The sequence below is a fragment of the Oncorhynchus mykiss genome, chromosome 1, assembly GCF_057628025.1.
Source record: "Oncorhynchus mykiss isolate SJ-2025 chromosome 1, ASM5762802v1, whole genome shotgun sequence".
Taxonomy (NCBI): Eukaryota; Metazoa; Chordata; class Actinopteri; order Salmoniformes; family Salmonidae; genus Oncorhynchus; species Oncorhynchus mykiss.
Window position 1 is genome coordinate 90872717 of NC_143022.1, and position 19147 is coordinate 90891863.

The following is a 19147-nucleotide window of genomic DNA, read 5'->3' on the forward strand; positions in this document are numbered from 1 at the left end:
GAAATGCTGAAATTTACTGATTCAGTTGATAAATGTTTTATTGTTTCATCAGGAGTGAGTCCAGGGAGATAATATCCAGAGGTTTGAAACATAATTAACCATTGATACACTTTACTGTCCTGGGTTTTACAGATTAGAATGTGCTACCCCCTAGTGGCAGGACTATGCCATTACCACCTGCTACGATTATACATCGTAGGATTACAGGCGGTGATCACATTCAGATTGTCAAATATCATAATGGGAAAATGCCAAATAGTAAAAACAAAACAAAAAGATGAGGGTAAATATTAATTTAACCAAGTTGTTTCACAAAAATATTAAGTTAAATCTAGAAACACTATAAGGACTATACATTGTTTGCTGATTTTATTCTTCTGACTGAGCAACAATTTAACAGTTGAACAATGATCGTCATAGTAACTACTAGTGCATCAACTACCCATAACAATTCTCCATTCCATGGTAAGCATGGTAACCATCCAAACAGGGATAACCTGTTCAGAAGTGTGTAACATTAATGTTTAGGACACAGAGCTGCAGCAGTGAGTGCATCATGCCATGTTCATGTGCTATCAGAATGACCAGAAACTCAGGTCTAACATTTTTTTTTTTGCTGTAAAACATGACGTTAAACCGTTCATATGGAACTTCCAAGTTGGATATTCCAGAGTTTCCTAAATTCTGAGTAGCACGTGAATGCAGCATCACAGACGTGAGTCTGGAGGTGTGGGTTCTGCGTCTAAGTGCTGTTGCCGGGTTGGTTGCCGTGGCTGGGAGCGTAGTCAAGCGCTGAGGAAGGTGACAGCGGTGTCCCTCTCCTCCACCAGCTCGGCTGCCGTGGCGTCCATCTTGCCTCGGGAGAAGTCGTTGATGGCCAACCCGTCCACAATCTTCCACTGCTTGTCCTGAGGATAACAGACAGGAGAATAATGTATATTGAATAATAGGCCAAAGTGATCAACTTCCCACTGCAATAGGTAGTTGGTCATAGACTACAGCACCTGTTTATAGTCAATAGAAGCAGAGCTCTCTGGTTAAGAAGGTGATGACAGCTGATCTTAGAGCACAATTCTGATCTTTCGCCCAATCAGATAAGATCTTTCGCCAATAATTGGGCAAAAGATCAGAATTGTGCTGACAATGTAAACGCATCCTTAGTATAGAGAGTAGAGAGCAGGTGTAGAGAGCAGAGTGTCAGGGATCTGTCTCACCTTGATGTGAACAGGGAATGAGTAGATGAGGTCTTCAGCGACACCATAGGAGTTACTGCTGGAGTAGACACCCATGGAGACAAACTCTCCCTGCAAACACAAGAGGTCAGAGGTTAGGGCTACGTTTAGGAACCATTAACCCAAAGACAGGCTGCACCACGCTGAGTTCAGGAGCCATTAACCTAAAGACAGGCTGCTCCACACTGTTCAGGAGCCATTAACCTAAAGACAGGCTGCTCCACGATTCTCCACCCTATTCCCAAAGTGTGCAACTGCACACATCTCATAAATGTAACAACGGCCTCCGGCCAAATATTACACCAATCCATGCCTGTCTGGAATTGTGGTAGTGCACATTCTGGGAGAAGGATGAAGAATTGAGATTCATCTATACTTTAAATAGTAGTGCCCTATAGATTAGGAGTTATTAAAAATAGCCTTAATGGTTACAATGAAGATTTGGGTAGGGTAAACTAATCCTAAATCTGTATCTTAAAGCCACAGAATTGTCCCACTTAGCTGACCTCAGGAGTGCCTGACCAGATGTCCCTCATGTGATCACAGATAGCCTTGGCTGCAGACATGGCACTGGACAGCTTCCTGGCCGCGATAACCGCAGCACCCCTCTGCTGCACTGTCTGAGAGGGGGGAGAAGAGGAGAGGGAGGAAGAGCGATGCCTTACAAAATGTCTCATCCCTACTCCAATAGTCTTCTTCAGCAGTCTCAATTCATCTTTCCAGGATTCCTCTCCCCTTATCAAAACACATGGAGAAGGTCAGAGGTCACTTTCCCTTGGACCATCTCCAATGAGAAGGGCGGGAGTTAAAGTTCACACAGCCAGATGAACATTTGTTTCACAGTAGAGTAAACTCACAGAAATGAAGGCCCCTTTGAGCCAGTCATCGTCCTTAACAGCGTCGAAGCAGGCCAGGTCGCTGCCCGCCATGTTGACCTTGGTGTAGTAAAATAACAAGGACATATTGTTAATATTACACATAGTGTAATGCCTTGCAGTAGTGAATACTAATACTTCATCATAACATTGTGATAAATTATATATTACCTTGCAGTAGTGAATACTAATACTTCATAACATTGTGATAAATGATATATTACCTTGCAGTAGTGAATACTAATACTTCATAACATTGTGATAAATGATATATTACCTTGCAGTAGTGAATACTAATACTTCATAACATTGTGATAAATGATATATTGCCTTGCATTAGTGAATACTAATACTTCATTATTACATTGTGATAAATGATATATTACCTTGCAGTGGTGGACGTCTGGGTACTGGGTGGACGAATGGTTGCCCCAGATGATCACGTTCTTTACCTGGGTGGCTGGCACGCCGCAGCGCATCGCAACCTGGTGGGGGAGGGAGGCAAGAGAGCTGTGTAAGGATGATATTACCCTCTATTAAGATAATCCACACACTTTATTTGTCCCCATTGAAACTTAAAAAACACCCACTACAGTTCAAGTACAGACAGACTCAGTCATTATCAGGGATTGGAGTAACTATTCCTTCAAGGGGTTAAAGGGAACAAAGCCCACTTCTCCACACAGGTACCTGAGAGCGGGCTCGGTTGTGGTCCAGACGGGTCAGGCAGGAGAAGTTCTCTTTGGGGATGGACGGGGCAGACTTGGCTGCGATCAGACAGTTGGTGTTGGCTGGGTTACCTACCACCAGGACCTGACGGAGACAAGGAGAGGCCATGTTATGAAACAGTCGTACACCATACACACACAGAGAGCAAGACAGAAAACACCATGGTGATGGGGAGAATCTCCCCTTTCCACTGAGGTCAGTTTGTAGCCCAAACGGTTCAGATACTACAAACAGAAGGTACAGGACGAGTCCCATCAGGCTTGTGGGGCTTGTAGAACAAAACTGAGACCACCCATCATGTTCCTGCGAGTCTCATCGGAGAGTTTCCAAACAGTTTGGATGCTACAGCAGTTTGTGAGAAGACTTATTTTCAGAGTGTCTCATGGTCTGAAACATGACTGCAGATGGGGAAGACTGCCATAGGCGGATTGAGATGCACTACGCATTTTAACTTAACCTTTCTGGGAACGGGGGCAGTATGGAGTAGTTTGAATGAACAAGGAGCCCTATGTAAACTGCCTGTTACTCAGGCCCAGAAGGTAGGATATGCATGGTGGTATTGGATAGAAAACACTAAGGTTTCCAAAACTGTTAAAATAAATGTCTGTGAGTATAACATAACTGATATGGCAGGCAAAAACCTGAGCAAAATCCATCCAGGAAATGCTATTATATTGAAATGGCTGTTTTCCCATTTAAATCCTATCCACCATATAAAAGACTTAGGACCCAGTTCACAATCTCTATGGCTTCCTCAACATGTGACCAGTCTTTAAGCATCGTTTCAGGCTTTTACTGTGAAAAATAAGGGAGAAACACCCCTTTCAATGAGGACAGTGGACATTTCCAGAGATGTGTCCTGCGCGTGACCGGGAGTGCGCCTTTCTTGTTATCCCTTTTCTATTGAAGAAGCTTTTGTCCGGTTGAAATATGGATTATTTATGACAAAAACAGACGATTATTAACATCGTTTGACATTCAAGCTTTTATGGTACTTTTGATTGTCTTCCTGCTGTGACGGCACTTTGTACCAATGGATTACTGAACAAAACAGAGGTTTAGGGACATGAAGAGGGACTTGTGAGTGCAACCATGTGAAGATCAAAAAGGTAAGTGATTAATTTTATCGCTATTTCTGACTTTTGTTCCTCCTCTACTTGGCTGGTTACTGTTTGTAATGTTGTGTGCTGGGCGCTGTCCTCAGATAATCGCATGGTTTGCTTTCGCCGTAAAGTATTTTTGAAATCTGACACTGTGGTTGGATTAACAAGTTTCTCTTTAAGCCGATGTATAACACTTGTATGTTTTAGGAATTTTTATTATGAGTATTTCTGTTTTTGAATTTGGCGCTCTGCAATTTCACTGGCTGTTGGCCAGGCTATCCCTAATAGTAGAGTGATGAGACGTTTAAGGCAACGTGAGACTAAGAGGTCATACCATGCGATTAGTCCATCGGTATATAGCCCACCCAATCTACCTACCTCATCCCCAAACTGTTTTTATTTTATTTACTTCTCTGCTCTTTTGCACACCAGTATCTCTACCTGCACATGTGCATCTGATCATTTATCACTCCAGTGTTAATCAGCCAAATTGTAATTATTCACTCCTGTGGCCTATTTATTGCCTACCTCCTCATGCCTTTTGCACACACTGTATATAGATTATTTTTTTCTACTATGTTATTTGACTTGTTTATTGTGTTATTGGCTTGTTTATTCCATGTGTAACTCTGTTGTTGTCTGTTCACACTGCTATGCTTTATCTTGGCCAGGTCGCAGTTGTAAATGAGAACTTGTTCTCAACTAGCCTACCTGGTTAAATAAATAAAAAAATCTATACATTGTTATGTAATAAAATGTACAGTCATAGTTTGCACTTTTAGTCCAACTTAAATGTTTTGTCCATTATCAATGTAATATAGCCATGTATTGCAGTGTCTGATTACCATAAAAAAAAATATTTTAAAGTTACTTGAAACTGGAGCCACCTGAGTAGAGGGAAAATCCCAAAGCCTCGCTGCCTGACGGGCAAGGTTGAAAACACCATGCTAGACAGTCAGGCAGAGTGTAAGGTTGAAGACGCCATGCTAGACTGTCAGGCAGGCAGAGTGTGAGGTTGAAGACGCCATGCTAGACAGTCAGGCAGAGTGCAAGGTTGAAGACGCCATGCTAGACAGTCAGGCAGTGTAAGGTTGAAGCCATGCTAGACAGTCAGGCAGCGTGTGAGGTTGAAGACGCCATGCTAGACAGAGTGTGAGGTTGAAGACGCCATGCTAGACAGTCAGGCAGCGTGTAAGGTTGAAGACACCATGCTAGACAGTCAGGCAGAGTGTAAGGTTGAAGACGCCATGCTAGACAGAGTGTGAGGTTGACGACGCCATGCTAGACAGTCAGGCAGCGTGTGAGGTTGAAGACGCCATGCTAGACAGAGTGTGAGGTTGAACACGCCATGCTAGACAGTCAGGCAGCGTGTAAGGTTGAAGACGCCATGCTAGACAGAGTGAGGTTGAAGACGCCATGCTAGACAGTCAGGCAGCGTGTAAGGTTGAAGACGCCATGCTAGACAGAGTGTGAGGTTGACGACGCCATGCTAGACAGTCAGGCAGCGTGTGAGGTTGAAGACGCCATGCTAGACAGAGTGTGAGGTTGAACACGCCATGCTAGACAGTCAGGCAGCGTGTAAGGTTGAAGACGCCATGCTAGACAGAGTGAGGTTGAAGACGCCATGCTAGACAGTCAGGCAGCGTGTAAGGTTGAAGACGCCATGCTAGACAGAGTGAGGTTGAAGACGCCATGCTAGACAGAGTGTGAGGTTGAAGACGCCATGCTAGACAGAGTGTGAGGTTGAAGACGCCATGCTAGACAGTCAGGCAGCGTGTAAGGTTGAAGACGCCATGCTAGACAGAGTGAGGTTGAAGACGCCATGCTAGACAGTCAGGCAGCGTGTAAGGTTGAAGACGCCATGCTAGACAGAGTGAGGTTGAAGACGCCATGCTAGACAGAGTGTGAGGTTGAAGACGCCATGCTAGACAGAGTGTGAGGTTGAAGACGCCATGCTAGACAGAGTGTGAGGTTGAAGACGCCATGCTAGACAGTCAGGCAGAGTGTGAGGTTGAAGACGCCATGCTAGACAGCGTGTGAGGTTGAAGACGCCATGCTAGACAGTCAGGCAGGCAGAGTGTGAGGTTGAAGACGCCATGCTAGACAGTCAGGCAGGCAGAGTGTGAGGTTGAAGACGCCATGCTAGACAGTCAGGCAGAGTGTGAGGTTGAAGACGCCATGCTAGACAGTCAGGCAGAGTGTGAGGTTGAAGACGCCATGCTAGACAGTCAGGCAGCGTGTGAGGTTGAAGACGCCATGCTAGACAGAGTGTGAGGTTGAAGACGCCATGCTAGACAGTGTGAGGTTGAAGACGCCATGCTAGACAGTGTGAGGTTGAAGACGCCATGCTAGACAGAGTGAGGTTGAAGACGCCATGCTAGACAGAGTGAGGTTGAAGACGCCATGCTAGACAGTCAGGCAGCGTGTAAGGTTGAAGACGCCATGCTAGACAGAGTGTGAGGTTGAAGACGCCATGCTAGACAGAGTGAGGTTGAAGACGCCATGCTAGACAGAGTGTGAGGTTGAAGACGCCATGCTAGACAGTCAGGCAGAGTGTGAGGTTGAAGACGCCATGCTAGACAGAGTGTGAGGTTGAAGACGCCATGCTAGACAGTCAGGCAGGCAGAGTGTGAGGTTGAAGACGCCATGCTAGACAGTCAGGCAGAGTGTGAGGTTGAAGACGCCATGCTAGACAGTCAGGCAGCGTGTGAGGTTGAAGACGCCATGCTAGACAGAGTGTGAGGTTGAAGACGCCATGCTAGACAGTCAGGCAGGCAGAGTGTGAGGTTGAAGACGCCATGCTAGACAGTCAGGCAGAGTGTGAGGTTGAAGACGCCATGCTAGACAGTCAGGCAGCGTGTGAGGTTGAAGACGCCATGCTAGACAGAGTGTGAGGTTGAAGACGCCATGCTAGACAGAGTGTGAGGTTGAATACGCCATGCTAGACAGTCAGGCAGAGTGTGAGGTTGAAGACACCATGCTAGACAGTCAGGCAGAGTGTGAGGTTGAAGACACCATGCTAGACAGTCAGGCAGAGTGTAAGGTTGAAGACGCCATGCTAGACAGTAAGGCAGAGTGTAAGGTTGAAGATGTTCTATCATGGCAGCTTCAGCCTTGCACAATGCCTGAAGACAAGTACAATTTTTGCAACAAGGTCACTTGGGGAAGAAATGACAAGGGTGCAGGACAAGTGCCAGCACACACACAAGCAGTCACACTCGTCAGGGTGACAGCCCAACACCTGTTGCTAGATCAGTGTCCGAGGCCAAAAGGCCTCCTCACAACACACCCACAGTTCGTCTGGCACTAGTCGGGACATTCCAGTCCTTGGCGGAGTTCCTACTCTCTACTATTAAAATGACTCATTATAATTCTATAGTTTCCACCATATTCCTCACACCAGTCCATTTATTTTGTAAATCCATGAAGGTGAGTGTCCAAGTGCACACTTGGGGAGCAGGGGAGAATCAGAATGTCTCCCTTGACTGCTGGGATGGAACCCAGCCAGGGTGGATACAATGTGAGGCTTCTAGACAGAAGTGGACCAACTCCTGGGATGGAACCCAGCCAGGGTGGATACAATGTGAGGCTTCTAGACAGAAGTGGACCAACTCCTGGGATGGAACCCAGCCAGGGTGATTACAACATTAAGCTTACAGACCAGATAGGTGGGGTAGTGTTAAGACATGCAGGCAGTTTGATTTTTTTAAATCAAAACACACGCTCACAAAACAAACCCAAAAACAATGCACACACACGGCATTCCAGGCCAGTCTTTCCATAGGAATTAAGAGCCCAACACATGAACTGAATTTCAACAGCTCTGAGGTGCAGCATCACGAGTCCTCTCTAAGGACACATGGCTTACACTATACCACAAACACAGGGTACCTGCTAGTGTTGACAGACAGCCAAGTCTGCATTGACATTTAGGGACACATGGCTTACACTATACCACAAACACAGGGTACCTGCTAGTGTTGACAGACAGCCAAGTCTGCATTGACATTTAAGGACACATGGCTTACACTATACCACAAACACAGGGTACCTGCTAGTGTTGACAGACAGCCAAGTCTGCATTGACATTTAAGGACACATTGACAGTGACCAGACACCCCACACAGACAACAAACCCTGTTTGTTGGGCTCTGGCTATTATCTCACCTTGACAGTTTTCTTGGCGTACTTCTCCAGCGCGGCACCCTGGCTCTTGAAGATGGCCACGTTAGCCTTGAGCAGATCCTTCCTCTCCATACCTTCTCTCCTGGGCATGGAGCCCACCAGGATAGCAGCGTCCAGGTCCTTAAAGGCAACCTCCTCCTTGTCCGTGGGGATGACCTCTGAAAACAGATGGAATAAACAGGGGCTTGTTCAGTCAGTATCAAGTGGTCAGAAAAAGAAAAAAAAGAAGCATGAAAAGGGGGAGGGACTATCTGAACGTGTCCTATAAGACACTTGTAGGTTTCTTTCCTTGTTTGTGGGAATGACCTCTAGACGAATCAAAAATACAACAGACCAGGGTTGGTTCAATGGGCAGCACATGGAACAAACAGAAGGAAAAACAGGATAATAAAGACCACTTAAATCGTTTAAGGTTTTACTATAGTGTTGTCTAATTCATCTCTACAGGCTCGGTGTGTCCCCTACAGGACGGTTGAGCTAACATAGGCTAATGTGATTAGCCTGAGGTTGTAAGTAACAAGAACATTTCCCAGGACAGACATATCTGATAGTCGCAGAAAACTTCAAATCTTGTTAAATCGCTAACTGCACTGTTCAATTTACAGTAGCTTTCACTGAAATAATACCATGCTATTGTTTGTGGAGAGCACACAGTTATGAACTTAAATGTATTAATAAACCAATTAGGCACATTTGGGCAGTCTTGATACAACATTTTGACCAGCAATGCAATGTTCATTGGATCAGTCTAAAACTTCACACATACACCGCTGCCATCTAGTGGCCAAAATCTAAATCGCACCTGAGCTGGAATAAAACATGGCCTTTGTCTTGCATTTCAAAGATGGTACAAAAACAGCATGTTTTTTTTCTTTGTATTGTCTTTAACCAAATCTAATGTGTTATATTATCCTACATTATTTTGACATTTCCACAAACTTCAAAGTGTTTCCTTTCAAATGGTATCAAGAATATGCATATCCTTTTATCCATATCCATTTTAGGCAAAAATAGAAACAAAAAGGGGGGGGGGGGGGGTAATTATGATCGAGGACAGCAGGAATTTGTTTTTAAGGAGTGCTTTATTAGGCTCAGTCCTTCAAGCACAACGTTTTGGACATGAACGCTCTTGACAATGAAAGTGGCCTCTATGGAGAAACAAAGGCTTGGGTTTGTTTTACCCATCACATTGTCAGTGTGGTTTTCCCCATCCCATTCTCCTGTACATTGTCTGTGTGGTTTTCCCCATCCCATTCTCCTGTACATTGTCTGTGTGGTTTTCCCCATCCCATTCTCCTGTACATTGTCTGTGTGGTTTCCCCCATCCCATTCTCCTGTACATTGTCTGTGTGGTTTTCCCCATCCCATTCTCCTGTACATTGTCTGTGTGGTTTTCCCCATCCCATTCTCCTGTACATTGTCTGTGTGGTTTCCCCCATCCCATTCTCCTGTACATTGTCTGTGTGGTTTTCCCCATCCCATTTCTCCTGTACATTGTCTGTGTGGTTTTCCCCATCCCATTCTCCTGTACATTGTCTGTGTGGTTTCCCCCATCCCATTCTCCTGTACATTGTCTGTGTGGTTTCCCCCATCCCATTCTCCTGTACATTGTCTGTGTGGTTTTCCCCATCCCATTCTCCTGTACATTGTCTGTGTGGTTTCCCCCATCCCATTCTCCTGTACATTGTCTGTGTGGTTTTCCCCATCCCATTCTCCTGTACATTGTCTGTGTGGTTTTCCCTGTTTCAATCCCCATCTTGTCACAACACCTGACATTGTCATCAGCTCAGTCACACCTTATTTGCTTTTACAGTTAGTTTTAGCAAACCCTGTATTGATCCCTTTGTTCTGCTACTGTTGTCTGTGGGACAGACTTGCCAGTTAACTGCTTTAAAGGGATACTGCGAGATTATGGCAATTCTGAAAATCCCACCGATCTGGCAAACACCTTAAAAATATTTGAAAGAATTTAAATAGTGCTTGAACCCAGATCTGGTTGGGACACAGGGTCACCACACTATAGACATCCCCCACCCCACATTGAAAATTGTCTTTGCAACACACCATACACATTGTCTTTGCAGCCCTGAGCGTTAATACTGGGGCCTCACAGCCGAGGTGAGAACAAAGCAAGGACACCACCATTGACCACAGAAAAATACCAGTCACAATGGAGATGGAGATACTACTGGTGCCTCACAACTAAAGCAAAGCAACGTCAATCCAGTGAGTGTTGTCTGCCCCATGGTTTACCTCTGAGGAGTGGGAGGGCACAGTCCTGCAGCTCCATGACCACGCCATCCAGGACTGGCAACATGGGGGTGATGTCCAGCAAGATCAGGGTGATTGGCTGAGAGGAGAGACCATGAAATGACAGGAGTAGATAAATGAGTAGGATCTATTGATCTTTCCGTTGACTTACAGGCTGGTAGATTGCTAACTGATTGTATGATGATTACTACGACAACACTGCTTGTTATGACTATTAGAAGGGAGTGTTAGGTCTATGTACCTGCCAGTAGGCTGTATGCTAGTGGTTCTATTTCAGGCAATTCAAGGACACTAAAGCCTTTTTTATTTTACCTTTATTTAACTAGGCAAGTCAGTTAAGAACAAATTCTTATTTTCAATGACGGCCTAGGAACAGTGCCTGTTCAGGGGCAGAACGACAGATTTGTACCTTGTCAGCTCGGTTACTAGTCCAACGCTCTTAACCACTAGGCTACCCTGCCTTGAGTGAAGCTTTGCAGGTTGCGTGACTGAAGGGGTAGTGTGTGATGCTGCATGTTGCCCATCAGTCATGATTTTATATTTATTTAACTGACATGGCACCCTATTCCCTATATTGTGCACTCATTTTGACCAGAGCAAATAGGGTAAGTAGTGGACTATATGGGGAATAGGGTGTAATTTCAGACAATAGACAACCCCTAACAGGATCAGCTGGGATGTTACGTAATGCAAGTCGAGCCAAAGCTTCTTCCTTCCCTCTACCTGATCTTTGCCGAACACATCTCCCTTGGCGATGCCAAACAACAAGGAGTACGCAATCTGCCCAGCAGCGCCGGTCACCAGAACACGAACAGGTTCAGCAGACTGCAACACAAGACACAGAAACACAGATCTGGGTCCTATTCATTAGGGCACATTACACGTATTCTGACAAGTTCAGATAGTAAGTCCCCGTTTCAGTTCATTTTCTTCCATTTGTTGACAAAAGAACACAACCAAGCACTGACACATGTTTTGGTCCTCGTCACTGGAATTTCAGGGGCACATTTTAAAATATTGGAGGTGAACCAGGCATTACTTGGGAGTTTGAGGAAATGATCCAGCTAGGGAAACCATTTGGGAAGTTTAACAATAATATCAATGTTATGTAATATCAGTGAGCTTGTATAGGAAAAACAGTCAACAACAGTCAGGTAAAAATGAGGTGTGGGAATGGGAATGAGGTGGGAATGAGAATGAGGTGAGTGGGATACCTTTGAGGAATTGGCTAAGAGTTCACTCGTAAAGTGACAGTCAGTGACAATACGAGAGAGAACTGTACCAGAATTGTAGCTCTTCTCCAACAATGATATTCCATATGGGATCCGTGACCGGACAATGTCGGAGTGGGGATTTAGTAACTCACGAGGTAAACCACGGTGAATTTAAAAATAGAACTCACTCCTCGAGCCATCTGAGACGAGATATTTATAGCTACTGTAGAAAACTGTCACCATTAATTCAACCTTTTCCCTTTCACACAAATGTAGAGTCCAAAAACAAGCAATTGCATTTTGCTGGGGAGAAAGTCGCATGCCATAATTAGACAACTTACTTAGATAACGTTAGGCCACATTAACACATTCTGCCAATTTGACCTTGTCAAAGAAATGTAGACACATGTGCATACTACACAACTGTCGAAATGAGATTATACTAGAATGTGCCAAATTGACTGGCACATTGCCAACAAGGAATTAGAGCCTGTACTCCTTCCAACTTGTCTTTAAACATCATATCACAATCAAACGTCGTTTTACAAACATGTTTAAATTGATACAAAAGTTGGTTACCGGTAGCTAACTAGCTACTGTATAAATTAGGTTAGCTAAATTACTTGCAGAAGCAAGCGTTGGTTGCTGGCAACAAGCGAACGAAAAGCCACCTCGCTGTCAGCGTACTACTATAGCAGGTGTGTGCATTTATCATTTCAGTAAAGCTAAAGTTCCGTAAACAAAGTTAATACAACTTTTTTTGTTTGTTACTTACCATCTTTGTATGGTAACTTGGACTATTCTCCCACTGTTCTAGCAACAAGAGGTCACCCCTATTTCTTGAAATCAGAGTGGTCACGAGGTGGCCAGTAAATCGTTTATAGGCATGCGCCGCAAAGCTGGTGGCTCTCGGGAAATGTAGTCGGAAATCCTTCAGCCAAAGACAGTAGTACCAGATATTTGTATAACTAACTCTCATTGTTCTATCTGTGATAGTACCAAAGACAGTACAGCACGCTGGGTTAGTTTTACACATCTTTGACAGTACAGTATGCTTCAGCTGTGTACGTTGACCTTTTTAAAGTTAATGAGGTTGACAGGGGAATAAATAACTACTTTACCCATCATTCAGTCCTAACATTTAAAGTCCCCTTTTATTTACTAATTACAAAAAGTCCCAAACTGTCTCTTGCATATTTGTATTTGATTGATTTATTCAGTTGAAATAAGGATACTTTAACTTCTGTTGTAAAGCTATCATTTTTATGTATATTTTTTATAGAGCTCCGCTGATAGCCAAAGTTGTCGGAGCAAGTGATGCCAATTAAGCGACTTAGTTGTTAGATTTAGAGAGTTTTCATTCCCCTCTAGCGGCTTTTATTGGTAAAAGAGTATAGCGACAAATTTAGCTACTTTTTAAGGCTGCCCCAGCGACTTTTTGATGATTTAGCTACTTCCCTGTTTGTGTGTGTGCCCGCTCGGCTGAGTTCAGCTATGCGCCTCCGCCGGCTGCTGCGTGTGTCACTTGCGCCCCTTCTCCCACCTCTATGTCCTCTTCAGCCTCTCCGTCCTCTCCCTTCCGCAGCAGCGAGTTAATTGATTAAATCGGTTCCTTTGTTGTTAAATGACACCACATCTCTCCAAGGGATAAATAAAAAAAGCAAAACTAAATATATATATTTTTTAAATTCTATACTTTAATCTGTTTTTTTTCTGTGCTTTTAATTAGTTCAATTTTGTTCTCCTTCAAACATTCCATTTAGCAGTAGTGGTGAATGGATAAAATCACTGAGGAAGCCAAGCCAGGAGAAAAACCCATATTACATGTGTAGTTATAATTAAGATAATTGTGTTGTGATAATTGTGTTGTTTGCTCTATAACCTGTTATATCCCTTGCCACTCTGATATACAGGCCTAAAGGCCGAGACAATAAGAAGACACAGTGGCAGAATACATTCAACCACACCTTTGTTCATCACAAAACCAGAGAGCGACATCTGTATGGTGAAGTACACAAACAAACAGCTACATGACCTACTACAGTATGGTAAAGCAAGTTAATGTTTCTGACCGTTTTGGACCACTCAACAGCTATGGATTTAGAACCACGGAGAGTTACTGCAACAGGAGCTGCCCTCCACTATTCCAGCATCATTTCAACTTCAATATTTCAACATTCTCCTCTTTTTCATGACTCTGTCATACAGTACATGCTTTTAGTTTGTGTTGTCTACCTGGCTCAAATGTTTGCACGCTAGCCTAACTTCCTTTCATGGGAAATGATGTGCCAGGCCAGCTAGTTAACATTATTCTACTCAGGGGCACAATCAAGCTTACTCAGTTTACCTCAACATTGATTGGCTTTATAAATATATATTTTAAGGGTACTCTTTTTGACGAGACAGATAGATGGCCTACACATACAGAGACAGAGGGGTACTGTTTCACTCGCTCGGATGCTTTTCCTGGAGGGATACATTCAGCGTATTTAAAATTTAAGGAAAATGATCAAACACAGACAGATGAAAGATACGTTTTTTTAAAAATTATTATTATTTCTTGGTCAATTTCTTGGGGAAGCCTGACTTCCCTTGGCATCCATGAATACACACTACTGCTATTTAGTTTTACTTTTGAGAATGTATCATTGTATGAGAGACAGGGACAGCATAAGCCTAAAACAAACCTTTAGAAAACGACTACGTCATGACGTTATCTAGCGACTAATGGAGCAACCAATGGCTATGGAGAGGGAGGGAAGAGGAGGAGGGAGGGAAGAGGAGGAGGGATGGAAGATGAGGAGGGAGGGAAGAGGAGGAGGGAGAGAAGATGAGGAGGGAGGGAAGAGGAGGAGGGAGAGAAGAGGAGGAGGGAGGGCAGAGGAGGAGGGAGGGAAGAGGAGGGGGGATGGAAGAGGAGGAGGGAGGGAAGAGGTGGAGGGAGGGAAGAGGAGGAGGGAGGGAAGAGGAGGAGGGAGGGAAGAGAAGGGGGGAGGGAAGAGGAGGAGGGAGGGAAGAGGAGGAGGGAGGGAAGAGGAGGAGGGATGGAAGAGGAGGAGGGAGGGAAGAGGAGGAGGGATGGAAGAGGAGGAGGGAAGAGGAGGAGGGAGGGAAGAGGAGGGAGAGAAGAGGAGGAGGGAGGGAAGAGGAGGAGGGAGGGAAGAGGAGGTGGGAGGGAAGAGGAGGAGGGAGGGAAGAAGAGGAGGGAGAGAAGAGGAGGAGTTAGGGAAGAGGAGGAGGCAGGGAAGAGGAGGAGGGAGGGAAGAGGAGGGGGGATGGAAGAGGAGGAGGGAGGGAAGAGGAGGAGGGAGGGAAGAGGAGGATGGAGGGAAGAGGAGGGGGGATGGAAGAGGAGGAGGGAGGGAAGAGGAGGAGGGAGGGAAGAGGAGGGAGGATGGAAGAGGAGGGAGGGAAGAGGAGGGGGGATGGAAGAGGAGGAGGGGGGGAAGAGGAGGAGGGAGGGAAGAGGAGGAGGCAGGGAAGAGGAGGAGGGAGAGAAGGGATTGAGGAGGGAGGGAAGAGGAGGATGGAGGGAAAAGGAGGAGGGAGGGAAGAGGAGGCGAGAGAGAAGAGGAGGAGGCAGGGAAGAGGAGGAGGGAAGAGGAGGAGGGATGGAAGATGAGGAGGGAGGGAAGAGGAGGAGGGAGAGAAGATGAGGAGGGAGGGAAGAGGAGGAGGGAGGGAAGAGGAGGAGGGAGGGAAGAGGAGGAGGCAGGGAAGAGGAGGAGGGAGAGAAGGGATTGAGGAGGGAGGGAAGAGGAGGATGGAGGGAAGAGGAGGAGGGAGGGAAGAAGAGGAGGGAGAGAAGATGAGGAGGGAGGGAAGAGGAGGAGGGAGGGAAGAGGAGGAGGGAGGGAAGAGGAGGAGGCAGGGAAGAGGAGGAGGGAGAGAAGGGATTGAGGAGGGAGGGAAGAGGAGGATGGAGGGAAGAGGAGGAGGGAGGGAAGAAGAGGAGGGAGAGAAGAGGAGGAGTTAGGGAAGAGGAGGAGGCAGGGAAGAGGAGGAGGGAGGGAAGAGGAGGAGGGATGGAAGATGAGGAGGGAGGGAAGAGGAGGAGGGAGAGAAGATGAGGAGGGAGGGAAGAGGAGGAGGGAGAGAAGGGATTGAGGAGGGAGGGAAGAGGAGGATGGAGGGAAGAGGAGGAGGGAGGGAAGAGGAGGAGGGAGAGAAGAGGAGGAGGCAGGGAAGAGGAGGAGGGAGGGAAGAGGAGGAGGGATGGAAGATGAGGATGGAGGGAAGAGGAGGAGGGAGAGAAGATGAGGAAAGTGGAACATATTATGAGTAATGTTATGAGTACATTTGATTTGAGTAAATATGGAGTGGGGAAATGCACACACCTTCTGGAAGACCTGATGAAGGTGGAGGACAGAAAAAAAGGAGAAAAGTAGAATATGTTTTGAGTGAATTTGGAATGGGGAATTCTTCTGAAAGAGTTGCAGAAGGAAATTGATCGTGGCGATAGTGAGGATGAATTAACTGCGGTGGCAGGTGCGGTAAAGACCGCCGAGTTTAAGCCTCACGCAGACAAAGTGATGGAGAGAAGTTGGAGAAGCAACAGATGTGCTGGAATGAGATCAATATGTCTGACAGGTCTGATTATATAGATCGGGAGGATGAGGGTCAAGGATCTGAGTGGTCTGTAGTGGAAGGACATAGGAAGAGGAGAGATCGCGACACTGAAAGGAGTGGTGTGTATAGTATAGAAAGCTTAAAGAGGGCCAGTGTAGGGAGCAAGGATGAATTACCTGTGGTGGCAGGTGAGGTGAGGACGGCCGAGGTCGAGCCTTGTCCCAATGATGATAAAGATGATTTTGTCCCAGTGGGAGTGAGAGTTTTGGGTAGAGAAGAGGTTGGGGACTGTTGGGTTGGTGAAAATGACTCAAAGTGGACATATGCAGATTTTTTGAGTTTCTGCTGTCCAGAAGGAGCGCGGCGCTCCACACCACACAACTAGGGTCAATAACTATGAATTGCTTTTCTCTCTGGAGCAAGGCACCATTGAAAGGAGTGATACCTAGAGTGGCGTTAAGTGTTTAGGAGGATCAACGGAGGTTTCATGCGACCCAGACCCGGTGGAGAGCGTGGTGAAACAGAGAAGACACTGTCTGTCCTGCTAAGTTTGATGCAGAGTCTTTACCCAACAAAGTCAGGTTAGAATGTGTCAGTTATCCTGTGAGAGCCTTTGTCCCAAACCTATTACAGTGTTTTAGGTGCCGAGCTTATGATCATGTTGCAGCAGTGTGTAGGAGGGAGATTCCTAGATGTGAGAAGTGTGCAGGAGAACATGAGACAAAGCAATGTGTAGTATCGGTGGAAAAAGCTGTGTGTGTAAACTTTAAGAGTACCCATGGTGCTGGAGATCAGAGGTGTCCGGTGAGAGAAAGGCAGGTTGAGGTAAATGGTGGTCACACCAGATACTAACTGGTTTTCTGATCCACGCCTCTACCTTTTTTTTAAAGGTATCTGTGACCAACAGATTAATATCTGTATTCCCGGTTATGTGAAATCCATTGATTAGGGCCTAATGAATTTATTTCAATTGACTGATTTCCTCATATGAACTGTGACTCAGTAAAATCTTTGAATTTGTTGCATGTTGTGTTTATATTTGTTCAGTGTATACATCCAATCCTCGTTCTGAGTAAGTGCTAGGGTCTTGTTAGGGTAAGGGTTTTGGATCAATGTTGTTCCCTGGAAGATCTGATTGAAGTATCTATAAGAAATTGTGGATGTGTCAGATGAGGTGGCATCGATGAGAGTAACGAGAAGTGGGCTTATTTCGTTTTTTTTGTGTATCTATGGAATAGAAGGAGCATTCTCTGCGCCTCAAGAAGATATCGGATTGGAATGCATCATGTGTTGGATCTTTGAAGTAGGGCGCCTATCAAGGGTGTTATCAGAGAACATCTGAGAAAATAGGCATCATTGTGAGTGTGGCTTTTGAGTATGGCATTGTGAGTGTGTTTTTTGGGACTCTGGGATTTTACAGCAGAGGCATTACAAGGAAGCCTGTTGATGAATGCTCTGTCCTCACAGGCACCTGATCCTGTTTAGGGATGGGATTTGAACGGTGACTGATAGTGTTATGTTTTTTTAATATTTTGTTTGTATTTGGTATGATGTCAGGTCCCTCCCTTCCTGCAATGGAATACTTAAAAAGAAAAGACCCTGTTCCGTAGATGGTGGCAATATTTCAATAGGGGTAGTCTGCCATAAAACCTTGAAGAAGAAGAAGAAGAACCGATAGCTACTGTTATTTGACTTCAGAAGAGTAATAGGGTGTGTTGGGTGTTGGTGTCCTGTCCTCACAGGCCGCTGGCATGGTGCAGGAGAAGATACAAAGTATAATGAATTCATATAATAGGCCAGTTGGGGGTGGTAATGCAACATATTGGACGCCAACCGAACTTAAACTCTGAAGAAGAAGCAGAAGACGAAGAAGAACAGCAGCTACTGTCCTTGAAAAACAGTTGGCAACACTGGCCAGTGTTCAGGACAAAAATGAAAACGGTATCAGGGTTCCGGGAGGAGGGCGGATGCTTCGACTGAAGTGGAGTCCCTAGAGAAAGCAAGAACAAGATGGTTGTCAGGAGTAGTGCAGTATTATCATAAGGAGACGAATACTTGGAAAACGGAGGAAGAATGGAGGGAAAAAGAGAGGGAGAGGTCTGGGAGGGAAGAAGAGGGTGAGTTTGAGTCGGATAAAAATGGTGGGAAAAGGGAGATGGTTTGTTAAAGAAGAATGGTAGAAAGTGTAAGCAGAGGGAGCTGAAGACAGGAGAAGAAATTGAAATGACAGTAGAAGTGAAGTTTATGGAAAAAGTGGACTCTTGCCTTTTGGCTGATCTATTTGTGGTTCCACGGTGGGTGGAAAAATAGTTGGGTAATGTGGAATCGGTGAGGGTAACCAGAAGGGGTCTAGTGATAATTGTTTGTGTTTCTGTTGGTCAGATGGAGAATGCGCTCGGAATAAAAATGAATGGGAGCAAGAAAAGTGAATTGTTTCGTTCTCAAGAAAAGGGCACCAATGAAAGGAGTGATAACTGGGGAAACAGTAAATATAAAAGGGGAAATATTCCCGGTGTTTGTGATGCTCGTCGTTTGATGTGACGCAGACAGGGTGACAAGAGTGGGGAAACAGAAGTCATTGTCTGTTCTTTTGAGTTTTGATGTTGAGTCTTTGCCCGACAAAGGGAAGTTATATAGCAGGATATATAAGTTATCCTGTACGATTGTTTGTACCGAATACATTACGTTGTTACAGGTGTCAAGCTTATGGGCATGTGGCAGCAGTGTGTAGGAGGGAGGGTCCAAGGTGTGTGAAATGTGCAGAAGGGCATGAGACAAAGGAATGTGTAGTATTGGGGAAAGTAGTGGAATGTGTTAATTGTAGGGGTGCCCATGGAGCTGGGGATCAGAAATGTCCCGTGTGAGAGAGAGGCAGGTTGAGGTTTCCAGGGTTAGAGTAGTGCAGAAGTTGTCATATGCTGAGGCGGTGAAGACAGTAGAGGAAGATGGATTAAGGGGGAGGAGTGGGG

General features: G+C 45.4%; 1 protein-coding gene across 1 annotated transcript; it reads right to left on the minus strand.

Moving 5' to 3' along the window:
• Positions 1-27: 27 nt before the first annotated feature.
• On the minus strand, positions 28-13134 carry LOC110531764 (malate dehydrogenase, cytoplasmic). The gene is made up of 10 exons (XM_090184026.1): positions 12385-13134; positions 11119-11220; positions 10378-10474; positions 8107-8282; positions 2798-2920; positions 2494-2592; positions 2090-2167; positions 1739-1852; positions 1215-1304; positions 28-908 (listed from the first exon to the last, which is right to left on the minus strand). The coding sequence occupies exons 1-10, from the start codon at positions 12643-12645 to the stop codon at positions 786-788; spliced, it is 1263 nt and encodes a 420-aa protein (XP_090040152.1). The 5' UTR covers positions 12646-13134; the 3' UTR covers positions 28-785.
• Positions 13135-19147: the final 6013 nt, after the last annotated feature.